Below are 23,207 nucleotides of genomic sequence, written 5' to 3' on the forward strand. Positions count from 1 at the left end.
GGGACGAATAGAGCCCGCTCCACAAAGCTTTCTGCTCCAGCCTCCGAGCTTCAGGGGCCCCTCTCTCTCTCTCTCTCTCTCTCTCTCTCTCTCTCTCTCAGGCTTCCGCCCGCCCCGGTGTGATGGGGAGAGATCCTGTTCAAACTGCACCATATGGCAGACTCTTGGCTCGGCCTTCGCCTTCCGGCTTGCGGAGGTCAACTAGCCGCGAGGAAAAGGGCTTGTATGGAACTATGGACTGGTAGGCTGGTTCCACGTCAACATTTTTGTATGCTGACAAACGTGATTTTGCTGGTTGGAAGGGGAGTCTTTTTAGCTTTCTAGGGGAGAGGGGCCGGCCCACGGTTGGTGCTGGGACTAAAATGAAAACGCGTTCTTTCGTGAAGTTGCTTGCACGCGCTTCGCGTCGCGCCGGGATTTCCTATAGCAAGCCCAAGCCGCTCTGCGGATAGTTATTCTGGGCGTCTTCCGTCTACCAGACGAAGCCGGGACCATTCGCCCGGGACGGTTGAAGTGATCTTGTTAAGTACCTATGAGGTGGGAAAGGCATAGCATTTGGGGGCTTCGCTTTCTCAGTCATGCTATGGGGTACTTTGTGTGAAATTTTGAAGCCTTCATCCTGTGATTGTGTTTATGCCATTTTTGCTTGAAGAGATGTCCTGCAGGTGTTCTATCTTCTCGTCAATAAAGGTTAAGATCCTGCCAACTTAGACCTTGGACTCATCAAGAGCAAGTCGACAGTCAACACTTCCATTTGCAATTACAGTATATTCCGGATCCGAGACCGGGCAGGCAGTAATGCGGAATTGACTCGGGCAGCAATACATCCTCCCCTGCTATTTGCCTCAGAGTGCTACAGTATCACCGATACCTGTCAGAAAGCCATGGACAGCGCGGTCCAGGTGTGGTCTAGACTCCAGGGGAGACATGGCATTTCGAGCCAGATCTCCCGTATTGATACCTACCCCCTCATTACCGGCGTCGGTCTTTGAGTTTTCTCTAGTTCCGCCTCGGATCCAACGTCAAATCCGAGAAACACCGCGGATCGCGTGTGCCGGTACAGAAGAGACTTCGCCACGCGGCGTGCTGTTTAGGTTTCCCGTGGTGGGATGTTGCTCAAGCCCGGCTGTCAGCTATCACTTTGTTCTTTTGTTGCCCTTTTCTCTATTCGAGTTGTCTTTGGTAGACTCGATATAGTTCGATCTCGCACGGGACGAACCGTTCGTACATGTACGTATTCGGCCGTTGGCCTTATACACATCCTTGACTGAGCCAAGTCGGGTGGAAGAACCCGCAATCTAGGGATTTGAAACAAGTGCGGAGTGGAAAGACTTAATAATACTACGGTATATATGATTGTGATGTTGGCGCTCCAATGGGATCTTTCCTTTCATCTACCGGAAGGTGTCCTGTTTGCGTATTCAAAGTGGGAGTAAAGTCAAATGTCGAACCTTCTCGGTAACCTTATTTGGGTGCCATTAGCACATCCCCTGTATACTGCACGACGAGCAAGGCAACCCTAAGCGGCGAGTGTATTTGATTATACTAGGCAGACTTGAGCATGACTGTTTTACGAAGACTCATTCCTCTGAGACTCTGATATGTCGATTTACTTGGCCAATATACACATCTCTTATTGACACCCGCCGGCCTTCAGATACTGTCAAATACAGTCTCTAATCGAGTCTAGCAGTATGGCAGAGACGTGTCAGAGCAGCTCCCAGCAATGAACTTCTGGCCCGCCTTGGGCATATCTGCTTCAAAGAGCTGCGCCGATGGATCAAGGATATGATCGATGATGTGAACGATGCCCTTGGACCAAACTCTCATTAGTACCGTTGCTCCGTGCAGTCAAAATTGTCAAGTTTTATATCATCTTGCTTCGAGGGGAAAAAACGCACCTTGGAAACCTTCAAATCTCCCTCCGTCACCGCCGCAACATCATTCAACCACACCTGTTCATCCTTGACCCGCGTGCCAACGTACAAGTACGACCCCGTCTGGAGCCTGGTCGCAGTCTCGTTGAAGACACTCGTGAGCAGCTGCGAATTGGGCACGTAGTGGTGCTGTACCAGGTTGCCGAGCCACCACTTGCCCTTTGGCGTCGGCGTAAAGGTGTTGAAGTACTGTCCCGTGTGTTTCTCAAACGCGGCGTTCGAGGGCGCGAAGAAGGTGAAGTCCCAGGTAGGGGTGGTATCGAACGCCTCCGTGAAGCCGGCGGACCCGTTGAGGATCTTGGCGAGCGCCGTCAGGTCGCTCCTGGAGTTGATAAAGTCTAGGAGGGTTGTCGTGTTGGAGGTCTTTGGGGTTACGTAGGTGCCTGCTGGTTTAGGCGCGTAGGAGAGCGGGTTCCTGTCTGCGGCGGCCGCTGTTGACATCGCCCCGAGAGTGAGGATGTTCAAGAGATTGGTTAACTTCATGTTATGTGTGATCAACAATGTTTCTCGAACTGACGTCGCGAGAAAAGGACGCTAGATTCAACGACACGAGGAGCGGTGGTCTTATACCATTAGATCCATATGGATCGAAGAACCACATGAGATCGTACACAGCACTCGCCATGTTCATTCTATCCAGATACCCTGTGACCAACGATTGGTCACCGGGGTCTATCTCCCGGCCCGGCTCCGTGCCCCGATAGTCGTCCCGGGATGCGGGGAACACGATGGCAAGACGATTCCCCGCAGATCTCATCTTTCCCCGTACGGGGAAGCTGCAGCGAAAAGATCCTCCGGGAGCAGTCGAACTTCCCCAGATGAGAAGAGTTCGTTCTTCCCACGAAAATTACCTCAGCCGAGTGGAGGTGCTTGTTTAAAAGGAAACCATGTAGCCTCCATGGCGTCGTGATTCTGACAATGTGTCCGTCTCCCAAACTTCCCCTCTAAAGCCAACATCATGCGATCTTTGACATTTCTCGCCATCCTCGCCGCAGTGCCCTCTGCCCTAGGGGCCAGCAAGCCGCAAATGGGTGAGAAATTTTCCCGTCTCATAGAACTTCACCAAGACACAAAGTCAATGTTCTACTCGCTTACATGTCATCTCTTCCCCTGCCAGGCTGGAACTCATGGAACACGTTCAAGCAGAATATCAACCAGACTCTGATCGAGAAAACCGCAACGGCAATGGTGGAAAAGGGCCTAGCCAAGGCAGGGTACAGCTACGTCGTCATGGATGAGGGCTGGCAGGCTCTCGAGCGAGCTGCCGACGGTCGGCAGCAGCATAATGCAACCCGATTTCCGTCGGGTATCTCTGCTCTTGCGGAACACGTACATGCCCTCGGCCTCAAAATAGGCCTCTACAGGTACTTCCCCTGTTCCCACCATTCTTTACTACTACTGCCCCCTCTTATGCGGCGGTCTGCCGAGGGAATATTGAGCTAGAGAGCAGAAAGGAGATGCGCACACACGTGGTAGCGAATACTAACGAAACCCTAGTGACTCGGGAATCTTTGGCTGCGGCTTCACCCCCGGCTCCTGGGGCTACGAAGAGCTCGACGCCCAAACCTACGCCGCCTGGGGCATCGACTACCTAAAGTACGACAACTGTGGCGGCTTCCAAGCGGGTACGCACACCCAGCAGGAACGCTTCCAAACAATGTCGTCCGCCCTCCTGGCGACCGGCCGCGATATCCTCTACAGTCTGTGCCAGTGGGGCCACCAATTCCCCTGGTACTGGGCGGATCAGGTCGGCGCCGCTTCATACCGCATGTCTGGCGACATTTACGCGCGGTTCGCCGAGGACAAGACCAACATCTGCAAGACAGCGTACTGTCTCAACACCGGGTACGCCGGGGTGAGCGTGCTGACCATGATCCGGAAGATGAGGGAGGTCTCGCCGTTTCAGGCAAAGGAGAGGGGCAGTTGGGCAGACATGGATATGTTGGAGGTCGGGGTCGGGTATAATCTTAGCGGGAAGATTGTGTACATGTCCGAGGTGGAGGAGCAGACGCACTTTTCGTTTTGGGCGGCGCTCAAGTCGCCTCTCATCATCGGTGCTGACATCACGAAGATCCGGGAGTCGTCGTTGAAAGTCCTGCTCAACGAGGACATTATCGCGGTCTCACAGGATGAGAGAGGCGAGGCTGCGAGATACTTGCCCGGGTTGTCGAAGGAGGAAGAGGTGCAGGTATGGGGAGGTGCCATCGAGACTGGGGGGTACCGCCACGTTATCCTTGCTTTGAACTACGGGAAGAATGCCACAAGCATCGAGGTGCCATGGGAGGAGGTCGAGGGGTTAGAGGAGTGTCACGGTGGAGGGTTGAAGGTGAGGGATGTATGGGCTGATGAGGACTTGGGCATCGTGAAGGAGAAGATCACTTTGGACGGGGTGGCGGTTGGACAGACCAAGATTCTCTTGCTATCTTGCTAGATATGCAAAGAGGTATTACGTGAGTGAATCGTTTATAGGGAGACACAACTATTTCAAGATGAGCTTTGGTAAAGCAACTCAAGATGTCGATAAATAGAGGAGATTATTCTACTAGCGTTTCAAGATATGAAGGATACTGTCAGTTTCCAAAGTATCTTTAGCTTTTCTAGTCCTGGTTTAATGCGTGAATCTCGCTCGACCTATGCTTATTTCGAACCGACTCCCATCAAGCCACACGAAGAAACAAGATGGGTGTCGAGACCATTAACAGAGGCGAGTTCAAGAAAATTAGCTTGATTCCCTTGATTAAATCGCATGCTTGCAAGTCCCAGCTTTCAACATGGTCGGGAACACTAAGACCGAGGAAACCACCTTGGCCCGGCACCAGCGGCAAGTCTCAGTGGCCATTTCAGAGGAACATCTGCGTCTCTTCGATGATGGCAATAGATCAATCCTTTCAAGCAAGGCCCTCGCTCATCTTTGCATCCCAAGTGGCTTGGCGCCTCCGACTCCCCCAGAACGGAGTGCGGAGCAAGTTCCGGACAACCCTCCGGCAACACCAACGCAACGCATAACATCCCACCGAGCAAGACAGACCGCAGTAAATCAACAGGCTATGCGGCCCGAAAGCTCTACCGCCGGGAGCCGACGAGTGGCCTGTCAACTTACAGACCGTGGTTTCATCGGGAAGTTTTGTCGGCGGGGATATTTTCCATGACTAAGGCGTTCTGTCTATGGGTATCGCCCCCCAAGAAGCCGGAGGTCTGGCAGGCAAATAGGACGAATAGCAAAGTGATTACTTGAACGTGGTGCCCCAATTGATGAGTTTCTAGTTAGTCTGGTTCATCCATTTCTCATATTCTTTGAGAAAGCGGACACTTTAACTTGTCATCGATTGCTCAGAGTCTGTCCACTGTGTGAAGAAGCACGGTAGAGGGAAACCACGATCAAGCTAGAGCCAGCAACATGGCGTCTGAAGCCACCATAGTCGACGACATTTCGGTCAACAACGGCCTAAACAAAAGATTAGTTGACGATGGTATAGACTCCAAGATGGGCGGAAACGCTTGCGTAAGTAGAACCATGCCTCTCAACGCCCATCACCATCGTCAATGCTAAGGCCCCTCCATGTTAACACAAAGTGTCCATTAACAACAGAAGCGCAGTAAACACGGCCAGGAAAAAATGGAAACGGTAGCCGGGCTTACGACTCCTCCATTCTCTTCAGCAGAGATCATCAAGCAGGGAGAAAAGTCTCTGGCAGCCTCGCTCTTCTCCCCCAAGGTCACGGCCAAGATCTGGGGCGTGGCACAGCAAAGTTTCTCTTCGGTATGAGGGGCTACCCCCAGCTTGATACCTCAAGTATCGAAAGTTTTCATCATCTGCTAACACATATTGTTTGTTGCGCAAAGTCTTCGCCACCGACCTTATTCCCGGAGTATACCAAACCAGGCGGCACCAAGTACGTCTATCGCGAACTCGACTTTTGGACCTCGGGTTTCTTCCCTGGTTGTCTCTACCTCCTCCTCGAGCGAAGGCGTAAACACCCACACCTCCTGAAACGGCTGGAGTGGTCAGCAGAGGAGGAGCCTCATTTACTACATCTCGAGTAATTCTCCCCATACAACCAGCATCACAAAAACTCCGACTGACTGACCCGTGACTCAAGGTTCGCTTGTAAGTGGTGGACAGAAATCCTCCACCCCAACGCAGAGCTCAAGACGACACATGATCTGGGCTTCATGATCTTTCCTTGGGCACGACCCGCCTGGGAACTCTCAAATGACCGCAGATCCTTCGAGACGGCCATAAAGGCGGCGAGGTCACTGTATAGCCGGTACGACGCCGCCGTGGGATCCATTCGGTCGTGGGACGTCTGCGTAACGAAGCGATACAAGTTTCTGGACCCGAGTAAGGACTTTCTCGTGATCATTGTAAGCACCATCCCACAACTACCGTCAACACCTTGAGGCATGATACTAACCGAAATCAGGACAACATGATGAACCTCGACGTGATCTTCTGGGCCGCTTCCCAGCTGGGAGATGACAACATGTGGAACGCGGCTGTCAAACACGCCGAAACGACGCGAGAGCACCACATTCGGTCCGACAATTCCACCTTTCACGTCGTCAACTTTGACCAGGCGACTGGTGTGCCAAAGGAAAAGATTACGAATCAGGGATACTCCGATACGTCCTCATGGTCGAGGGGACAGGCGTGGGCCATCGCCGGATTCGCGCAGACGTACGGCTGGACACGGGCCCAATCTTTCCTCGATACAGCCATCTCGTGTGCGGACTACTTTCTCGAGCAGCTCCCTTCGAGCGGGATCCCGCCGTGGGACTTTGCTGCGCCAAAAGACAGTGCACAGCCTCCGGATGTCAGCGCAGCCATGATTGCGGCGTATGGCATGCTGCTCATTCACGAGGCTCTGACGGCGCTTGGAAGGTCGTCGACGTACCTGAGAAGTTCTATCGGCCTAATCCGCGCTACCTGTAACAACCATGTCAACGGTGGCGGAAGCTATCTGAAGTCCCAAAGGTCGATCGATACTGTCGAGCACGGCACAGTGGTTGACGAAGTAGGTTGGGAGGTGGACATGGAGGCCGAGCCGGAGACCATATTGAATGGGGCAACTATCAATAACTACGAATCTGCGCCGCGAAGGTGGGCAAACCACGGACTGGTGTACGCTGACTACTTCTTCCTGCTAGTGGGGAACAAACTTCTGGAAATGGGCGTCGGAGAGTTGTTTGACGACAGCCGGTCATGAGCACTTGAACATGGAGAATGATTGAAGTGTAGTTAAAGAGTCTCGTCTGATCAGTTACTCGTAAATTATGTAAATACGCATTCCTAAGTCCAAGAAGCTTCTTAAATCAACGGAATATGATATCGTCATCTTTCGTCTGGCAATGCATTGACTACTCTTTCTCTACTGCCCCCGAGAACATGCTAATTCTCTGATTCGGCAAAAAAGAGTAGTCCAAGTAAGCGTTGAGGTCTTCGAAGTCTCCAGTTGGGTGATGTGTGGTGCCATGGTTATTTGGAACGCCGACGTCGAAGTGATCGTATCCATTCACGTGGCTTGGCGGTATCGCACCGCCGGGCATTGGCGAGGGCATGGCCGTCGGGCCTCTGCTTGCACTTTGCGCATGGAACGCTATCGGGAGTGGAGGAAATGCCAGAGATATACTGTCAGGGGAAGCCTCTTGTTCAAAGTCCATGGTGGAAGTTCCAAGGCCGCCTAGAAAGGCCGATTCTTGGCCGGTGGCTTGACTCGGCGAGAATGCAATATCTCGAAGGTTCGATCTGATACGAGACATCCCAGGAGTCTTTGGGTTATCTCCAGACGGTACGGAGATTGTGTCTAGACGGGCATCGTCCGAGTAGACTGCTTGCCGGATATCGAGCATTCCCCTGCCCTGATGCCGCGCTTGAATCAGCCGACCGGCGAATTTGGATGCCAGGTTGTCAGACACATCACCTAGACCGTTCCACCTTTGAGCTATAACATTGAGGCTGTTCACTAGCGAATCAAAGCCATCCGGAAGAGCAAAATTGTAGTATGTTGAATGGGCCAGGAACATTCGTCCGCAGATGAAGAGGCAAAACGCGAATTGTGGGCTGACAACTTGCTGCGAGTCTTGGAGAAATTTCTCGGCAATGATAGCCACTTCTGTTGCCGCAGCCATGCATGTTTCCGCACTAGATGCTGACGGCAGTCGTATTCCAGTAGCTTGCCATTCGGGCAACGGATAGGCGACGCCCTGATGAAGCAGCACTACGCTTGAATTGTGCGTTAGGTGAGCGAGAGTGAGATTAGGGTCCATGATGCCGTCCACATTAAGAACGCATGCCTCCCGCCACTGTTCGGGAAGGAAAATCTTCCACCTGTATGATATCAGTCTCTCTCTTCAAGTCGATCGTTACTGGAAGACCCACTGTACTAGACGCAAGTCAAGTTGCTTGAACTTCATCAACCAGACTTGGATCTCGTGTGGCTTGGAAACATCGATAGCTTGCTGGAGGAAGAAGGACGTCACGAGACTGAGGCTCTCGGTAGCTTCGATGCAGTACGCAAAGCCCCCAAGTGAATCCTGAGCTGCCTCTTCCAGACGTGCAGCAGGAAGGGTCCCACTGGAGCCGCTGGACTGATCAGCTACACCGAAATATGGTGTTGGGGTCTGGAGCGGTTCTCCATTCTCCCAAAGCGCCCCCTCGCAGGGTAGACGTCGTTTTACGTCTGCGCTGGTAAGAGAAAAGTTCCAACCTGTTGCGACACTGCAGAACCTGTCCATCAGGAAGATATTCCAGAAGACCCGACGCCTCTCTTCTCGTTCGCTCCAGCTTCGACAAAGCGGCAGGAATGCCATGCGCTTGATGAGGTGCTTCGCAGCCGGTGGTTGGTCTTCATCTTCAACACTGAGCTGTAATTGTTCAACCGTTCGGGTCATGCTTCCAACGATAGACTAAAATACGTGAGTATGAGACAAATGTGAGGACACGGGCCACTAACCCAAGCTGATGGACCTCTACCACTGCCGATCTGCGTTCATTGATCAGCTTTGTTATTTCCAGACAAGTTGGATACAGACTCGGGACTGTTCTTACGGTGTCAAAGGCAATTATTGTCAGAGCCTGAAGATTCTCCACTGAGAAGGACTCCATACTGTTCAGTATTACATACTGCCGGCATCTTCTTGCCTTGCGTGTCTTTTCCTCGGGCAGTCCCAGACGAGGATCCTGGGAGAATCTTGCGCACAAAGAAACTATGGCATGAAATATGGTGCTGAGATGGGGTCGCTGAGCTGGATCCTGCATTCTCTCCCGAAATTGGCGCACGTGGAGCATGGGAATCCAGGGGTGGATATTGGAAAAGTAAATCTCGACAAGAGTATCCATGAGGTCGGGCTCTGGCAGTAGGTCCGCTTCGGTCACCCGGTCAAAATTGAGACTTGTTCGCGTCCTCGTTTCCGCTGTCTTTCCTAGAGCGACATTGTCATTTGTAGGAATGGTTGCAAGCGTTGTCAACGCAGGCTCTCCGCCTTCGGCCAGCGTTGCGAGGGTATTCTTGAGCGAAGTTGTTCTCTCGTTGAGTGATACATTCGAAGAGCCGTCTTGGCTTGGGCTGGGAGCATTGCGGCTGGCTGCCGAGTTCAGGCAATTGAAGACCTGTTGCCATAAGACGCCCTGGCCGAGAAACATGTTTTCGAGCGTGGCTTCAAGAGGATATCAGCTGTATGACAACATTTTCAAAGACTCGCGAGATGCGTACCGACTCTCTGGCTGAGGTTCTCAACGGCGCCAGTGCGTAATCCTGGTTTGGATCTTCTGTCATCGTACACACATTCTACATCTGAGAAAAATGGCATTAGGGGGGCTTTCTTCGCTGGTGTCAGAGTAGAGACTGACTGTATCGTACACAAGCCGAGCAAGGCTGCCGCCTCGAGCATCTGGCTTTCTTCTTTCGACAGGATTGACAGCTTTAGACGTCGTATCAGCATAAATCGGCCATTTGGGCAGTCGTTAGTTCGGATGTTATCTCACGCGGGGCCTTCAGTATCAACGCCGTTCGCTTGCGCACTTGAGTTTGTCCGCCTCTTCTTGGTTCGGGGTTGGTTGTCTTCCTCTCCACCAGAGCGACCGGACAGCGCCTCGTCGTCGTCTTCGAATACCATTGCGCATACAGGAACCGCAGGAAACCACGGTGAGAGATGAAGACGGAGTTTGGAAGATGCAATGACGAGGAATTCTTTTCTTCACATTCTTTTCCAGATCATGGCAGGAGCTATCTAACCGATTTGCACACCTCCCGTCACTACCTAAGTATCCAAACCAAGTGAAGGCACCGCTGTCGCAAGCCACTTTTGGGGGTCATGTCGGGGTAAGACCTGAACGTGGAGAAGTTGCATGCGGGGAAGACTGGGCACCCATCACAATAACATGCCACTGGACCGCTAAAAGAAGCCGCTATGGAGGGGATCCTTGACTTCAGAGTCTGGTGATCGTCGCTGTAACCGTTCAACCACACTAGAGTTTCTTTAGAAAAAATAGACTATTCTCCCTCGTCTGAAGGCTTTCGAGACTGTAATGGTAGAGCCGTAGAGGCCGGATGAACGGCGTGACGATGAGCGTTTGAGTGTTTGAAGGAAACTCCATTATTCTTAGAACACAGATCTAGCTTTACGTTGCCTCGATCTTCCTAATCAGATCAAAATTATCTAGTCAGTCCTCATGGTAGTAAAAACAATGGGCTAGAAGTCAACACAGGTGTGAAGTACGGAAGATGACTCCTCCAAAAGACGGATAAGCAAGTAACTGTAACAACCTCGGATACTCAAAATGAAAAGAGGAGGCCGGGGAGCTTAGCGTAACCCCGAATCTTGATCTTTTTGGTCTCAATCAGAGCCTTCTGCCGTAACACTACTGCATAGCAACGCCCCCGGTCTCTGGACTGACGATCCGCCCACAAACCCCAGCTCCGGGCGCGGGCGAAGTACCGGAGGCTGCCCCGAGGAGACATTCCCGCCCGCAACCTTCGCCCCGGATCACCATCAGTCCACGTTTTTGTCCTCTAGGAGCGTCTCTGACTCCGCTGTTCCGGGCTTGTGAAAACTGGGGTCCCCAGAATTTCGATATTATTTGCATATAGAGGCTCACGATCCAGGGAAATCCGGGGTAAGCTATGAGACATGATCAAGCAGCCTCGACTACATCAAGTCTGAAGATAATTAACTCCATTTCACTGCAGCAGCCAGAGGGCCGTACAGCATGAAGCAAGGGCATACCGATAAGGAAATTGGCGACAATGCCATCGCCCCGGCACCTTCCAATGTGGCTTACGAGCACCAGGAAGAGGACAAGTCGGCGAGTTCGCCCTTTCAACGCCACTGGTCCATGATTCCATGGATGCCGACTTCAACGTAGGAGTGGAAGGTTCAAATTGGATACAGGGGGCTGGAAAGAAATCCAGACTCTTGATTGCCATGTATCTTTCATGGGGTGGGATGACATTTGTCTAACACACCTCACAGATCAACGCCTATGCCGATGCTCAAGCGATCTACGTTGACGACAAGACAAGCAGGAAGCTTTTCTGGACAGTCAACAGACGAATCCTCGCTTGTATGCTGGGAACCTACTTCTGCCAGTCCCTCGACAAGGGCACCCTTGGCTTTGCCTCCATCATGAACATCAAGCAAGACGCCAACCTCGTGGGCCAACAGTTCAGGTACTTCAATACCTCTTAGCCGCATAGGGGAAAAAGAAGTGACTGGAGATCAATGGCTAACTTACTTCCCATCAGCTGGCTCGGGACTATCCTGTACATGGGTGTTCTTGTCGGAGAGTACCCGACCAACTTGCTCCTCCAGAAGCTCCCCGTTGCAAAATATCTCGCCGCCAATGTTTTCTGCTGGGGCATTGTAATTGCATGCTCGGCTGCCGCGAAGAACTTCACAGCTTTGATGATTGTCAGATTCCTGCTCGGAGTATTTGAGTCTTGTGTTCAGCCGGCGTTCATCATCATGTTTGTCAACCCTAGCCCCTGAATGGTAGACCATCCTGCTGACACAAAACTGCCAGGACTTCAATGTGGGTATGTATTTACCCTATTTCTAGCTCCATCATCTCTCATGATATACCAACAAAGTAATTGGAACTAGTACACGAAGAGAGAACAGTCCATCCTGACCTCCCTCTGGTACTGCATGAGTGGAGTACAGCTCATGGCACGTCTGCCCCCTCTAAGCCTCGAAACCGCCTCCATGACACTCGACTAACAAACGCATGACAGATCGGTGGCATTATCGCCTGGGGAGCCTCCCACTATAATGGCCACGACATCAAGTCGTGGCAGCTTCTCTTCCTCGTCCTCGGCGTCGCGACCTGCACCTGGGGCCTCTTCATCGGCTGGTGGCTGCCCGACTCGCCCATGGCGGCCAAGTGCTTCAACGAGGACCAGAAGCGCCTCATGATTGAGCGTGTGCGGGCTAACGAGACGGGCATCCAGAACAAGACATACAAGCGCTACCAGATGATTGAGACCCTCACCGACCCCGTCATCTGGTGCTACGTCATGCTTCAGGTCACTTCCACCCTCATCATCGGCGGCCTCGGCGTCTTCTCCAACCTCATCATCTCCTCGTTCGGGTTCACGTACCTACAGACGCAGCTGTTGAATATCGCACAAGGTGCCGTCACCATCTTCGTCATGATTGGTAGCGCGACATTGGCTACCTGGTCGAGGCAGACTGCCTGGGTCATGCATGTAAGTGATAGCCGCGAGATCTACCCGCTGTGTAAAGACGGTGCTAACTCTTCTCGCCTTTAGGGATGCACAATGTTAGTAATGACCCGACCCAAAAGAAAGACTACGTGATATGCTAACATATAGAACAAGTCCCGCCATCATCGGCACAGCCATAATCTACAGCATTCCCCCCAACGCCAGCAACCGCATCGGCCTCCTCCTCGCCTTCTACTGCACCCAATTCTACCTCGCCGAGGGCAACCTCATCTTCTCCCTCATCTCGCGCAACGTCGCGGGCCAGACCAAGAAGTCGACGACGCTGGCCATGACCTTTATCGGCTGGGCCGCCGGCAACATGACGGCGCCCCAAATCTTCCAGGCCGCCGACGCGCCGCGCTACCGTAAGGGCTTCACGGCCCACTTCTGCCTCTACGTCCTCTTCAACCTCTTCCTCGTCCTCCTGCGCTTCCTCCTCGTCCGCCGCAACATGACCAAGCGCAAGGCCGCTGCCGCCGCGGACCCGGCGAACCTGGCGGCCGAGGAGGTTGAGCAGGACGTCGGTAAGGGCGGGGCTGCCGGGGCTAATGACGAGAAGATTGAGCACTCGAATGCGTTTGCCGATATGACGGATAAGGAGAACCCCGACTTCAGGTATGACTTCTGAGCAGTGTATCTAGGCTTGAGTTGGTTGGCCTTTCGTAGGCCTTGATTCCGGAAGGCAGGCCTTAGTTGATGGGAGTACCGCGAGATGTGTGGCTAGAGACGCAAAGATGCTGGGTGGTGAAGTGGGCGACACAATGATTTGCCGTTTAATATCTTACCTCTTTTTCTTCTACCACTACTATCGCCATATTGGCTTCCTTATTCACTCGAGGTATTTTGCTCTCTGTAATCCCCTTGAACATCATACTTCAAGGGCTATTATAAGGGGGTGGTAAGGGGATTACTTATAAGAAGGGTAGTAATTATATGCTGACCGACACCCTATTTTGTTATCCAATTCGCCGGTTAAAATGTGTTGGCACGGCAGAGATAACGTTAGGGTTTCCGTCAACCCAATAGGAGACGAACTGCAACAGAAGCATACCTATTACTCTGAACTCAACATCCAATGCAACTCGCAGTTGAAGCGCCACAAGCCGTTGGAATGTCTCAGCATCTGTTCCCGCTTTTGTGCCTCTTGACACCCCTGTCTCATGAAATGCCCTTAGTCGAGGAAATATTGCGGCCCACACCTTGCCCACAAACTTCAGCACAATTCCCGCCACTCCTCTCATCCAAGGACATCCACTTGGATTACAATCTGCCCTGATGGTCTAGCGGTATGATTCTCCCTTAGGGTCTTCACGACACGTCTGGGAGAGGTCCCAGGTTCGAATCCTGGTTAGGGCCCAATCCTTTTGCTGATTTGGGAGATATCTCTTTTGAGTGATGGAATGCGAGATTTTGGTCAAATTTTTTTTTGCAGCATGTGGTGGTTGGTGGTCGGTGTGTGACTAAGAGTGTGGCGCGTGCGCAATAATAAGTCTTTGTCTTTTTTTGTGTCTTTCGTCACTGGGGGTTGATGAGATTGCTACATTAGATTGTAGCTACACACCTGCTTGTTTGCTTATCATCGAAGCACATCATCTTGAAGTGCCGGGCTGCGCCGCTGCAGAACATGCAGTAGGATTTCCCAGATTTTCGGGCGCAGTGGTAATTTGAAAGGTGTTGGCTCGCAGCACAGTTTGTGTCTCATCTACTCCGTATCCATACTGCATCAGGAACAACTGGGAAGATGATCGCCTGGTAGCGAACCGTGACATCGAAACAACACGGAACAAAACAAGGACCACAATGAGTGAATCATAGGCATTTCAGTTCAGTCCGACGAACGTAAGCCCCCCGGCGCTGAATTGCCGGACAATAGAAATGGAAACTGCATCGCTGTTTCCAGGCTCGCAGTCGCAGTGCGCACGTTTCCTGATGATTGCACCCATGAATCGAAATTGAAATACCAGACGACGCAGCGGAACGGAACGGCAGCGCAGGATACACGAAACGACAAAGAGGCAGGGTTTCCCGTCAAGCATCGAACACCACGGCAATGCTTCCACTCGGATAGCATGCCTTCTCAGTGGACCCGGGGCTCTTTGTCGAAAGGCCAACAACACCAGACTGTCAGAGGTCTGCACTGTCCCTCAGAAGAGAGTCGGATAAGGGTTGGAAGGTGTTTTCTTGACAGGTCTGGGCGTCCAAACCAGCGGGAATTCTGAAGAAGAAAAGTCCGAGAGTTATTCCATGCAATCCACAGGTGCGTTGCGGGCATACCGGGACACAGATGTTGTTATATGCTAGGTATGCATATGGATATAGAGATGCGTAAGACGACAGAGCCTCATTATTTTAGGCAGTTATTCATGTGACAGCCGTAAAATTGAGATTGAATACGGAGTACGGATATCACACTCTGATGGAAAGAAAGAGGAAAGAAAAATAAAGGGAGGGTCCGAGACGACGTTAGCGCTTCAAGATCCCTGGCGTCGTTCCCGAGGAACCACAACTGTCCACGAGCACCGCCAGTCTTTTTTAGTCGCGCATCTCCGGATTACCTTATCACGAAAAGGGTTGGTGGGGAAGCGTTGAAGCGCCAGACATGGTTCGGCAGGTCAGCCAAGAGGTTGGAAATTGGGCGGTAGGCGGGCGGTAATGTGGTGCCACCGTACCACCGCAGTCTTGAGTCTATGGGAAAAGGCGAGACCATCGGGCTGGAATCTCACTGGATCGTGCCACGACGGGGGGTGGGGGGGGGCTCCTCTCAAATTCAAATTTCGCGGGCAGGGCTCACAGCCTCGGGCGGCGGGCCTGAAGCCTGGAGAGGACTGGAGGGGAGGAAAGGATTCTGAATCGGTAGAGTACTCCGGTGCCAGGAGCTTGCCTTGCGCTTTCGTACGAGTGCCAAGTAAGAGCCGGCCGACCTTGCCTTTGAACAAGGCGTCTATCCGAATAACCCATCACTGGTAACTGCGGTACGGAGTACTCTGTGAGTAGTCGGGCTGGCCGGCACACAATGTGGACACAAAGAGGCCATCGACGCGTGTTATAGTGGTATTCGCTATCGAGGGTTGTGACATGTCTCGCGTTGCCGCGTCCACTTGATGAGCATTGGGGGGTGTTCCTGAATTCGTCTCCTGTTTGATGATGTAAGTCGAGGAGGCTTAAGTGTCTCGAGGTGCTTTGGAGGACAGACCATTGGCCGCTGAAGTAAGCGTAACAATAAGGTATTCTTTCCTTGAGGTACCTGAAATGTCGCAGGCATGAGCCATGCTTCACCACGTGAAGAGATGTAAAGGAAGAAAAGGCTACGTAATGTAGCGTTCCAGCTTGTGGCTGGTGGGCCGTGACTTCTTTCTCTTTTTCTCTTGGAGTCTGGCAAGGGCCAAGCAAGGGCCAAGGAAGGTACGCGCAGCCCTAAGCCATTGGCTCAAACGGACGACCACCCCAATCTGGCGACTCTTGGACGATTCCAGCGCTGTAATTGGTCACGATCCCGAACACCAGCGCCTGCACGGCTCGATTGGTGCGTGCCACAGCCGCCTGCATGAGGATGCCCCTCGATCCTGAAACGCAGTCCGTCAGGGAGTCGGATTCATCGCGACCTCCCTCAGCCCTCTTCTTCCCCCCTTCACAGTTCTCTTTCTGCTGTTGTCTCCATCTCTTCGCACGGCTCCATCTCGCTGTCATGGGCACAGAAACAGGGCCTCCAAGGCACAGTGTGGATGAAGCGTGGGCTGGTCCCAAGGTGTTTCTGGTGCGTTTCTCATCCTCGCGTCTGCTGTTCGAGCCTTCCAAGACGGACGAGGGGCCCTGACCGCCCGCCAATACCATAAACTAATGTACGGATACGTAACCACGTAACCACACACACTCTCTCTCGAGTGGTCTCGAGTTTCCAGGTCTCGATACAGCGCCCCCTCGCCTGGCTGATTGAATCTGGCGATTCTCCTCTGGGGTCTCCCTTGCCTGCGCAGGTCTCGTCCGAGACAGTATTGTGGACCCCCCTTACCGGCTGCTCTCCCGCTCCACCGCCCACGTCCCATTCTCCCAAGGACCCAGAGAGACTGCACTCAGACCTCGTCTCTGTTGCAGCACGAGGCACTAGACAGCATCTCTCTTCCTCTCCTCCCACTCCTCCGTGCTGCAGTCGGGTTTTTTCCATCTGGAGGGTGATTTTCGGTCCATCTTCACGTTTTTCCTGTACAATCGTTCACTCCAACCTTATTCCCTTCTTAGCGACGGCTTCGTCGACTTCTCTCTTTTCAAAAACCCTTTCTTCTCGTGTGCTCGTCCCCCGCTGGGTGGTGGAGGTTCCGTTTTATTTTTGCTGGTCGAAGACAGTCCTTACCCGCCGACACCAGTGAACACCGACGACACCGACGACGACGCAATACCCCCCGATCTTCCCTATCGATCAACCATTTCTAGACGAAAAAAGACGCCGGACGTCAAAATCAAACATCAATCTCTAAATCGCAAAAATCTAAAAACTATTTCCAAAAAAGAGGAGAAATTGCAGGACGAAGGAGCAGCCAAGTCTCTCCGAGCGACATCTTGGTTCTCGGGTCTCTAGGCTGCTCGGTTTAAACGAAAAGCTTCAGCCATGGCGAACAAAGTGCTGATGACCTTCGTGGTCGCCGACATCATCTTCGTCATCACCGGAGCCCTGCTTCTGGGTTTCACCCTCATCAACCAGAACCTCATCAAGGAGACGCCCACGGAAGGAAGCCAGGCTGTTATGCGCCTGCTCACGGCCCAATTTCCACTGACAGGTATGACACTCTTGGAGAATGCCATTTATCTTACGGAAGTAGTGGAAGGAACGTTTCGGACATCGTGACTGACTTTGACTTATAGCCGGTATTGCCAATGCCGTCTTCATCTTCGTTACATTCCTCTCCACCATCCCCGGCATGATCACGCCAACTCGTGGCTGGCTCAAGATCTCGGGGTACCTGACCACTCTCTGCGGTGTTTTTAGTTTGGTTCTTGGTGTCTACCTTTGGGTTCTTACCCTCACCACCAAGAACGACTTTGGCAAGACGTGGAACGTCCAGGACCCTCGTGTTCAGGAACTCATGCAGACTGCTGTAAGTGAACTTTCGGTTCAAATATGAACACCAATTACTGACACTCGTCATCAGTTCAAATGCTGCGGATACTTCAACAGCACTTCACCCGCCTTCGTCACCGACGCCCAGTGCCCGAGTCCCGCCGCCGCCGCCCTGCAGCGCGGTTGCGCAACCCCGATCACGAGTTTCGCCAACATCTTCGTCGACAACATCTTCACCGCCGTCTTCGGTATGGTCGGTATCGACGCCATGCTCATTGTCAGCATCGCCATGCTGCTCAAGGATCGCAAGGAGCGCGAACGCTACCGCCACATTGACGAGAAGGCTGGGTACCGCGGTTTCTAAGCTGGCGGTTCGGCATTGGTTCATCAGGGCAAAAAAAGCCGCTGGCTCGAGTTGGCGCCCAATCTCGTTGTCTCTCTCTTGCTCGGAAAACCAGCCTCTCGGGAACTCCTTTTCTCTTTTGCGTGTAGCAAATCGGAGCGAGCAACTGTTTCTGGTCTCCTTTCTTCTGGACCGGGGAAAAGACTGAATCGCCTCATCCCCGCCGCGGCCATTGATTGGTCTTAATCTTGTTCCGATTTTCTTTAGACAAAGTGGACAGGCAGAATCAATAACTTGACCCCCCCCTCCCTTTTTTTTTCTGCCTTCCGCAGAAGCCCTCCGTTACCATACCTTGATCATAAGGTGGCGACGGAGTGGTGTACGAATCTTAACGCATGGAAACGAATTTTCGGACGGAGATATTCGAAGCGACAGGTCTTTTTTGTGTGACGGCCAACATTTCTCTTACCTCTCTCAAAGCCTTCCCTACCGACGAACCCCCTTCTTTCTTGTTTGTGCGGACACCATATATAGATTTTTAGTGTTGATTATCTCTGTTTTGTAAAAAAGGGGGGAACTTGCCCTGAAAGCAATAGCTGTTTTTTCAACCTTCTCGTCTCGCTCGATGGGTGTTGACTGTGACTTTGTGTGTGTGTGTGTGTGTGTGTGTGTGTGGACTCAAATGATATCGATGGGAGGCCGTGAAGCGTCTAAGAATAGGGGGCGGCTCTGCTCCTGATCGTGGCAAGACGGCTTTGACCACTTTCATATTCCAGGACGGAGAGAGATGCGTGTGCATATATATAACAATCTCGGTAGTTCATTTTAGTGGGAGTAACACCGCCATGCGCCGGATCTATTTGTGACATGAATGATGTTGTACATTGGAGGCCAAGGCCTTTGTCCCCCCTCCCCCCAATCTATTTGTTTACGGCCCCCAAGGATTGAAATAAACAAGATCGCCGAGCATGGTCGGGGAACCACAGATGGCAGGTGCCAGATTAACTGGCCTACGGATAGAATACACGAGTGAGTTTGAAATAGATGACTTTGGGATGTATACGGAGTAGTGTAAACACGCCAAGCGAAACCCTGTTGAGAGATGATTGGGGGGCCGGAGCTTGTGTGGAGGAGAAAAAGAGGCCGGTTCGGATTTTGGGAGTTGATTTGAATGGGATAAATCACCTAGGAATGGTTGATGGGTGAGAGAAAGAGGGGTGGTTTCTTTAGCGTGAGACTGATGGACGGGAGGAGAGGCGGGCTTAATGCGCTGGGTAAACCCCACAATGTAGATGGAACGAGATAAACGAGCTGGACCATCTACCCGGATCAACGACGGTCAGGGGGGGCGGACGACCACCACCCGACAACACCACTTTTGACAATACCAGATCGATCTCACTCAGCGTGGAGCACTGCGTTACTTGACGACATTTATCTCGATGACACGCGGTTATTCGTGATGCTTTTGGTCTGTCTTTTTGTTGCGGCGCCGAGTGTCCGAGTTTGTATCACAAAAGAGAATGGGTGCGGTGCGGACCTTAGATGCATGACATCTATGGATTTGTTGTCTCAACTAGAACCGACCCGGTCTGCTCAGTAGTTATCTTCAAGGCGCGAACTATCTCGTTTGATGTTAGGATCCCAAGCAGACAGTTGGGTTTACGGGATGGGGGCTTCAAAGTGATTCACTCATCAGGTAGAGCAAAGGAGTTCAGGCTCTTAGTTACCTCGTCCGTAACCTTGCCGTATATTGGTGATACCTAACTTTTTGAAACGTTCATCAGGTCAAATTGAGTCTTGTTCATCTCAAGTTTTATTGACTCGTATCCCATCAACCGTACTCACATGAGAAAGTGACGATAGTGTACGATATTTCGACAGGTAGGTTGAGAGTCCTCTCCCGTGACGTTGTAGGTCTACCTACGAGTCAGGCTCGATGGTCCAAGAGCAGTAAAAGAGCCCCAAAAAGAAAGTTTACCTGCACCGTCGCTCTCCCGCCACAAGTGCGATAAATAGAGTGAGTGAGCCCGACTCTCTGACTCGGTCGACGGGGAAAACGGGCTACTGTAAGCTCTCCGTAAGTAGGTTGAGAGAGAAGAATACGTAGAGTTAAAATTAGCCCGTTGTATAAGGTAAGAAGTAGTCCCCAAGAACAGCTGCCCATTACGTAGGTGCTCAATCTGGTCTTGTCAACAAGTCCATGCCCTCCACCAGGCCAAATCGAACGATAGGCCCTCTGACCACGGGCATGGCGTTATACGCGTTGGCTCGATCCTGAACTCTAGGCATGATGACATCAACGGGCCCCACGGCCACAATAATCCGATGTTGACATGCCCCAAGGAGAGGGAGGAAGCACAAAACACAGGCAGAGTTTTCAACGTCACCTGCTTCAACCGTGCACCTCAAACGTGACAGCTGTCTTTTTCCTCGATCACTCTCTTTGTCCTACTCATATTTCTTGTAAGGATTAGAACAGGGGTTTAAACTCTGTAAAGGACAAAGAGAAGAAAGCAACAAGTAATCGTCTGTGGTAGACAGCTGACCTCAACGAGAAATCGCTTTGATCCAAGTCAAGTTCGACCATTGAAAGTAGCCTTCTACTGTCTCCATGCTTAAGGGGGTCACTGACTGGCACATGCTAACAACGCGTGCTTTCATGAACTACATCAGACAGGCACCTCACTCAAGGATCAGACATAACTCATACTGCTGGCAATTGACACATGTCTAAGTAAACGCTATTATGCTCACATAAGAAGTAACGGGTTTCTTGATAGAAAAAAGGAGAAGATGTTTAAAAAGGGAATAATGACGTGACAAGTGTTCCGATACTCATACAGGCGAATCATCATTCGGCCGGCGGTCCCGCCCCCTATCCTGGGACCCGTCGTGGACGTCATTGCCTCCACTACCACCAATATCCCTCTGCCCTTCCCCTTGCCCCGTCGGCGGCGGAGGCTCGTCTCGGAATGCGGGCCATACACTGCCGCTCCCGCTGCTGCCCGGCGGATTGCTCGCGCCGTCGTCTCCCCTGTCGGACCGCCACCACTTGAGTTTCCAGATGCCACCCAACGCCTCTTGTAGGGTGGGCTGACTACTGCTCTGACTCTTGCGCCGACGGCGGGCCGTAAAACCCGGAAATCCCGTAGACTTACGTCGCCTCCTGCCCGGGCCGGGCCGGCGTGACGAAAGGGACTCGGAGCTGGGTCCTGCTTCTGAGGACGAAAAGAGAGGGTTACCGCTACCGCTACTTACGCCGCGGCGGTGCGGTAACAAGGACGTCGACTCGTTGAGTTCGCCAGGCACAGTGCTGGAGCGCCGGCGCGAGATGGGCGGGCTGGACGTATCGCGGTCTTCGAGCTCGCCCCAAATCTCGGCGCGTTCTTGCCATCTCCTGCCCGTCTTCTTCCGCTTGGGTGTGGGTGTCAGCGGCGTTGTCTCACCGCTGGCCACGTTAAATGTTGAGTAGGTTGTAGCTGGTAATGGGTCATCTTCTTCGTGGAGGCTGTAAAGGTCGTCGCCGCCCAGGAGGGACTCTTCTTCATCTTCCGTGTCCTCCACGAGACCAAGTCCTGGTGCCAAGGATGACTGGCCAACGCCCGGCGTGTGCTGTTCGTCGCTGAGACGCCACGACAGTGCCAACACACCGGCAAGTAGGATGACTGTCCCAAGCGCAATGAGACATGCTCGTAAGGGGTTGATCTGGTCCGTCTGCTTGAAGTATATCAAACCGTCCAGGATCGCAATGATGTTGTAGATACAGAATACCATGGGGTATAAAACCGAGGTCGAGACGAGCTTCAGACCGCGGTGTAGGTAATATAATTGACTCAAGGCCAGGGTGACCAGCGCCAGCACGAGGACCCACGCCTGCCAGTGAACAAATTGGTTATTGCCGTCCGCGATCGTCTTAATGATCAGCTCGACGGCCGACTTGGCAACCAGCAGCGAATGCGCCGAGAGGATACCACTTATGGCCCCATAGGCGAGGCCGCGGACGAAGCGGAATCTCGAGTTGAGTGACAGGCTCGTGAAGTGGTCGAGGCAGTCCACACTGATGGCTATTGACAGGACGAGGAAGGCCTGCATGATCATCCATACCACAAAAGGCTTCCGACCGAGGAGCTCAAGCAGCTCCTGTAGGTTGTGTGCGGGCGCGGGAATGGCGCCAAAGATGGCGATCAGCACGGCGCCGGTGCAGACGAGTAAGGTGCCCCATAGCGACCACCTCGTGAAGGGTTCGTTAAGTATAAGGGTAGCGCATATCGAGTTGAAGACGAGGCCCGAGGCCTGAAGGGTTGAGAGTACAGGGAGAGGAAGTGTCGAGATCTGGACGGAGCTACCGAGCAGGTTTGCGGCGATGAACATTCCCATCCCCAGCTGCCATTTCCCCCTCCGATACGGTGGCCGGCGTATCTCGTGCGGGCCCTTTTCGTCTTCGAGGATGTGTGATTTTCGTTGGAGGGTGAGACCCAGGCTCTGGACGCTCGTGGACAAGAGACCTACGATGATTCCTATCTGCGCGAAGGGAAAATCACAAGGTTAGCGACGGCTTTTCGCTCATTCATGCAGCGACAGAGGCGCAAAGGGAGGCAGATGCGTACGGCGATTGTCCCCCCAGGGGAGATGCCGCCGAGGGACCCCATTGCACGCGCAAGGAGCTAACTGTCGGTCATCTGGCGGCGGTAGAGGTTGAAGCAGCGGCGGTCAGTCTCATCGATTTATCGTCGTCCCTTGTTTTCTCAAATGCGTCTGCGCAACCGTGTTGTCCCGACCGGTATCCTAGCGGCACGTTCGTGGGATGTGCAGCTTCCTTTTTCGCAACGAGGACCAGATGAAATCGACTCCGACGGCGGAACGGAGGGGGATCGAACGCTTCGACAGGATGGAGGGGGCGGGAGGGGGGACGACGCAAAGAAGGCGTCTGTGAATTGCTTCGACGTTGTGGATTGGAGATGATGTGGTTAGGTAAAGTTGTCCGACGGGTTGTGTCTCGCCACGCTTGGGTAAATGGTGACTTTGCTGTCGCTTTCCCTCCAATAGCCGCCAAGAGAGAGCTTGCGGATGGGTTTCAAGTTCGGATGCGCGTCTAAATGGAAGCGATAAAGTTGGAACCTCAAAAGGTACTCCGTATCTCAGGCCGG

At 52.6% G+C, this 23,207-nt stretch overlaps 7 protein-coding genes and 1 non-coding gene across 8 annotated transcripts; 5 read left to right on the plus strand and 3 right to left on the minus strand.

The window, feature by feature from the left end:
- Positions 1-1,478: 1,478 nt before the first annotated feature.
- Positions 1,479-2,509, minus strand: BDP81DRAFT_12594 (FAS1 domain-containing protein). Its single transcript, XM_060581670.1, has 2 exons — positions 1,902-2,509; positions 1,479-1,812 (listed from the first exon to the last, which is right to left on the minus strand). Exons 1-2 carry the CDS (start codon positions 2,418-2,420, stop codon positions 1,687-1,689), a joined length of 645 nt encoding a protein of 214 aa, XP_060451974.1. The 5' UTR covers positions 2,421-2,509; the 3' UTR covers positions 1,479-1,686.
- A 186-nt stretch (positions 2,510-2,695) lies between these two features.
- BDP81DRAFT_401894 (glycoside hydrolase superfamily) lies at positions 2,696-4,769 on the plus strand. The gene is made up of 3 exons (XM_060588825.1): positions 2,696-2,968; positions 3,055-3,301; positions 3,435-4,769. The coding sequence occupies exons 1-3, from the start codon at positions 2,896-2,898 to the stop codon at positions 4,366-4,368; spliced, it is 1,254 nt and encodes a 417-aa protein (XP_060451975.1). The 5' UTR covers positions 2,696-2,895; the 3' UTR covers positions 4,369-4,769.
- A 784-nt stretch (positions 4,770-5,553) lies between these two features.
- BDP81DRAFT_307051 (unsaturated glucuronyl hydrolase) lies at positions 5,554-7,144 on the plus strand (the record flags this gene model as incomplete). The annotated part of the gene is made up of 4 exons (XM_060583331.1): positions 5,554-5,697; positions 5,781-5,977; positions 6,038-6,302; positions 6,362-7,144. 4 exons carry the CDS (start codon positions 5,554-5,556, stop codon positions 7,142-7,144), a joined length of 1,389 nt encoding a protein of 462 aa, XP_060451976.1.
- A 151-nt stretch (positions 7,145-7,295) lies between these two features.
- BDP81DRAFT_305428 (fungal-specific transcription factor domain-containing protein) lies at positions 7,296-10,052 on the minus strand (the record flags this gene model as incomplete). The annotated part of the gene is made up of 7 exons (XM_060583174.1): positions 7,296-8,265; positions 8,317-8,843; positions 8,891-8,920; positions 8,986-9,593; positions 9,650-9,730; positions 9,787-9,857; positions 9,922-10,052. 7 exons carry the CDS (start codon positions 10,050-10,052, stop codon positions 7,296-7,298), a joined length of 2,418 nt encoding a protein of 805 aa, XP_060451977.1.
- An 879-nt stretch (positions 10,053-10,931) lies between these two features.
- Positions 10,932-13,766, plus strand: BDP81DRAFT_413826 (major facilitator superfamily domain-containing protein). Its single transcript, XM_060589309.1, has 9 exons — positions 10,932-11,052; positions 11,126-11,241; positions 11,409-11,605; positions 11,681-11,902; positions 11,959-11,971; positions 12,039-12,104; positions 12,170-12,643; positions 12,707-12,717; positions 12,776-13,766. Exons 2-9 carry the CDS (start codon positions 11,146-11,148, stop codon positions 13,287-13,289), a joined length of 1,593 nt encoding a protein of 530 aa, XP_060451978.1. The 5' UTR covers positions 10,932-11,052; positions 11,126-11,145; the 3' UTR covers positions 13,290-13,766.
- A 164-nt stretch (positions 13,767-13,930) lies between these two features.
- Positions 13,931-14,017, plus strand: BDP81DRAFT_t6. The gene has a single exon. It is a non-coding gene; the product is annotated as a tRNA-Pro (tRNA).
- Positions 14,018-17,264: 3,247 nt separating this feature from the next.
- On the plus strand, positions 17,265-18,078 carry BDP81DRAFT_444574 (tetraspanin; the record flags this gene model as incomplete). Its single annotated transcript, XM_060591853.1, has 3 exons — positions 17,265-17,433; positions 17,519-17,751; positions 17,806-18,078. The coding sequence occupies 3 exons, from the start codon at positions 17,265-17,267 to the stop codon at positions 18,076-18,078; spliced, it is 675 nt and encodes a 224-aa protein (XP_060451979.1).
- Positions 18,079-20,895: 2,817 nt separating this feature from the next.
- BDP81DRAFT_456725 (magnesium transporter NIPA-domain-containing protein) lies at positions 20,896-22,709 on the minus strand (the record flags this gene model as incomplete). Its single annotated transcript, XM_060593207.1, has 2 exons — positions 20,896-22,581; positions 22,668-22,709. 2 exons carry the CDS (start codon positions 22,707-22,709, stop codon positions 20,896-20,898), a joined length of 1,728 nt encoding a protein of 575 aa, XP_060451980.1.
- Positions 22,710-23,207: the final 498 nt, after the last annotated feature.

This window comes from Colletotrichum phormii (genome assembly GCF_030913505.1).
Source record: "Colletotrichum phormii strain CBS 102054 chromosome Unknown BDP81scaffold_1, whole genome shotgun sequence".
Classification (NCBI taxonomy): Eukaryota; Fungi; Ascomycota; class Sordariomycetes; order Glomerellales; family Glomerellaceae; genus Colletotrichum; species Colletotrichum phormii.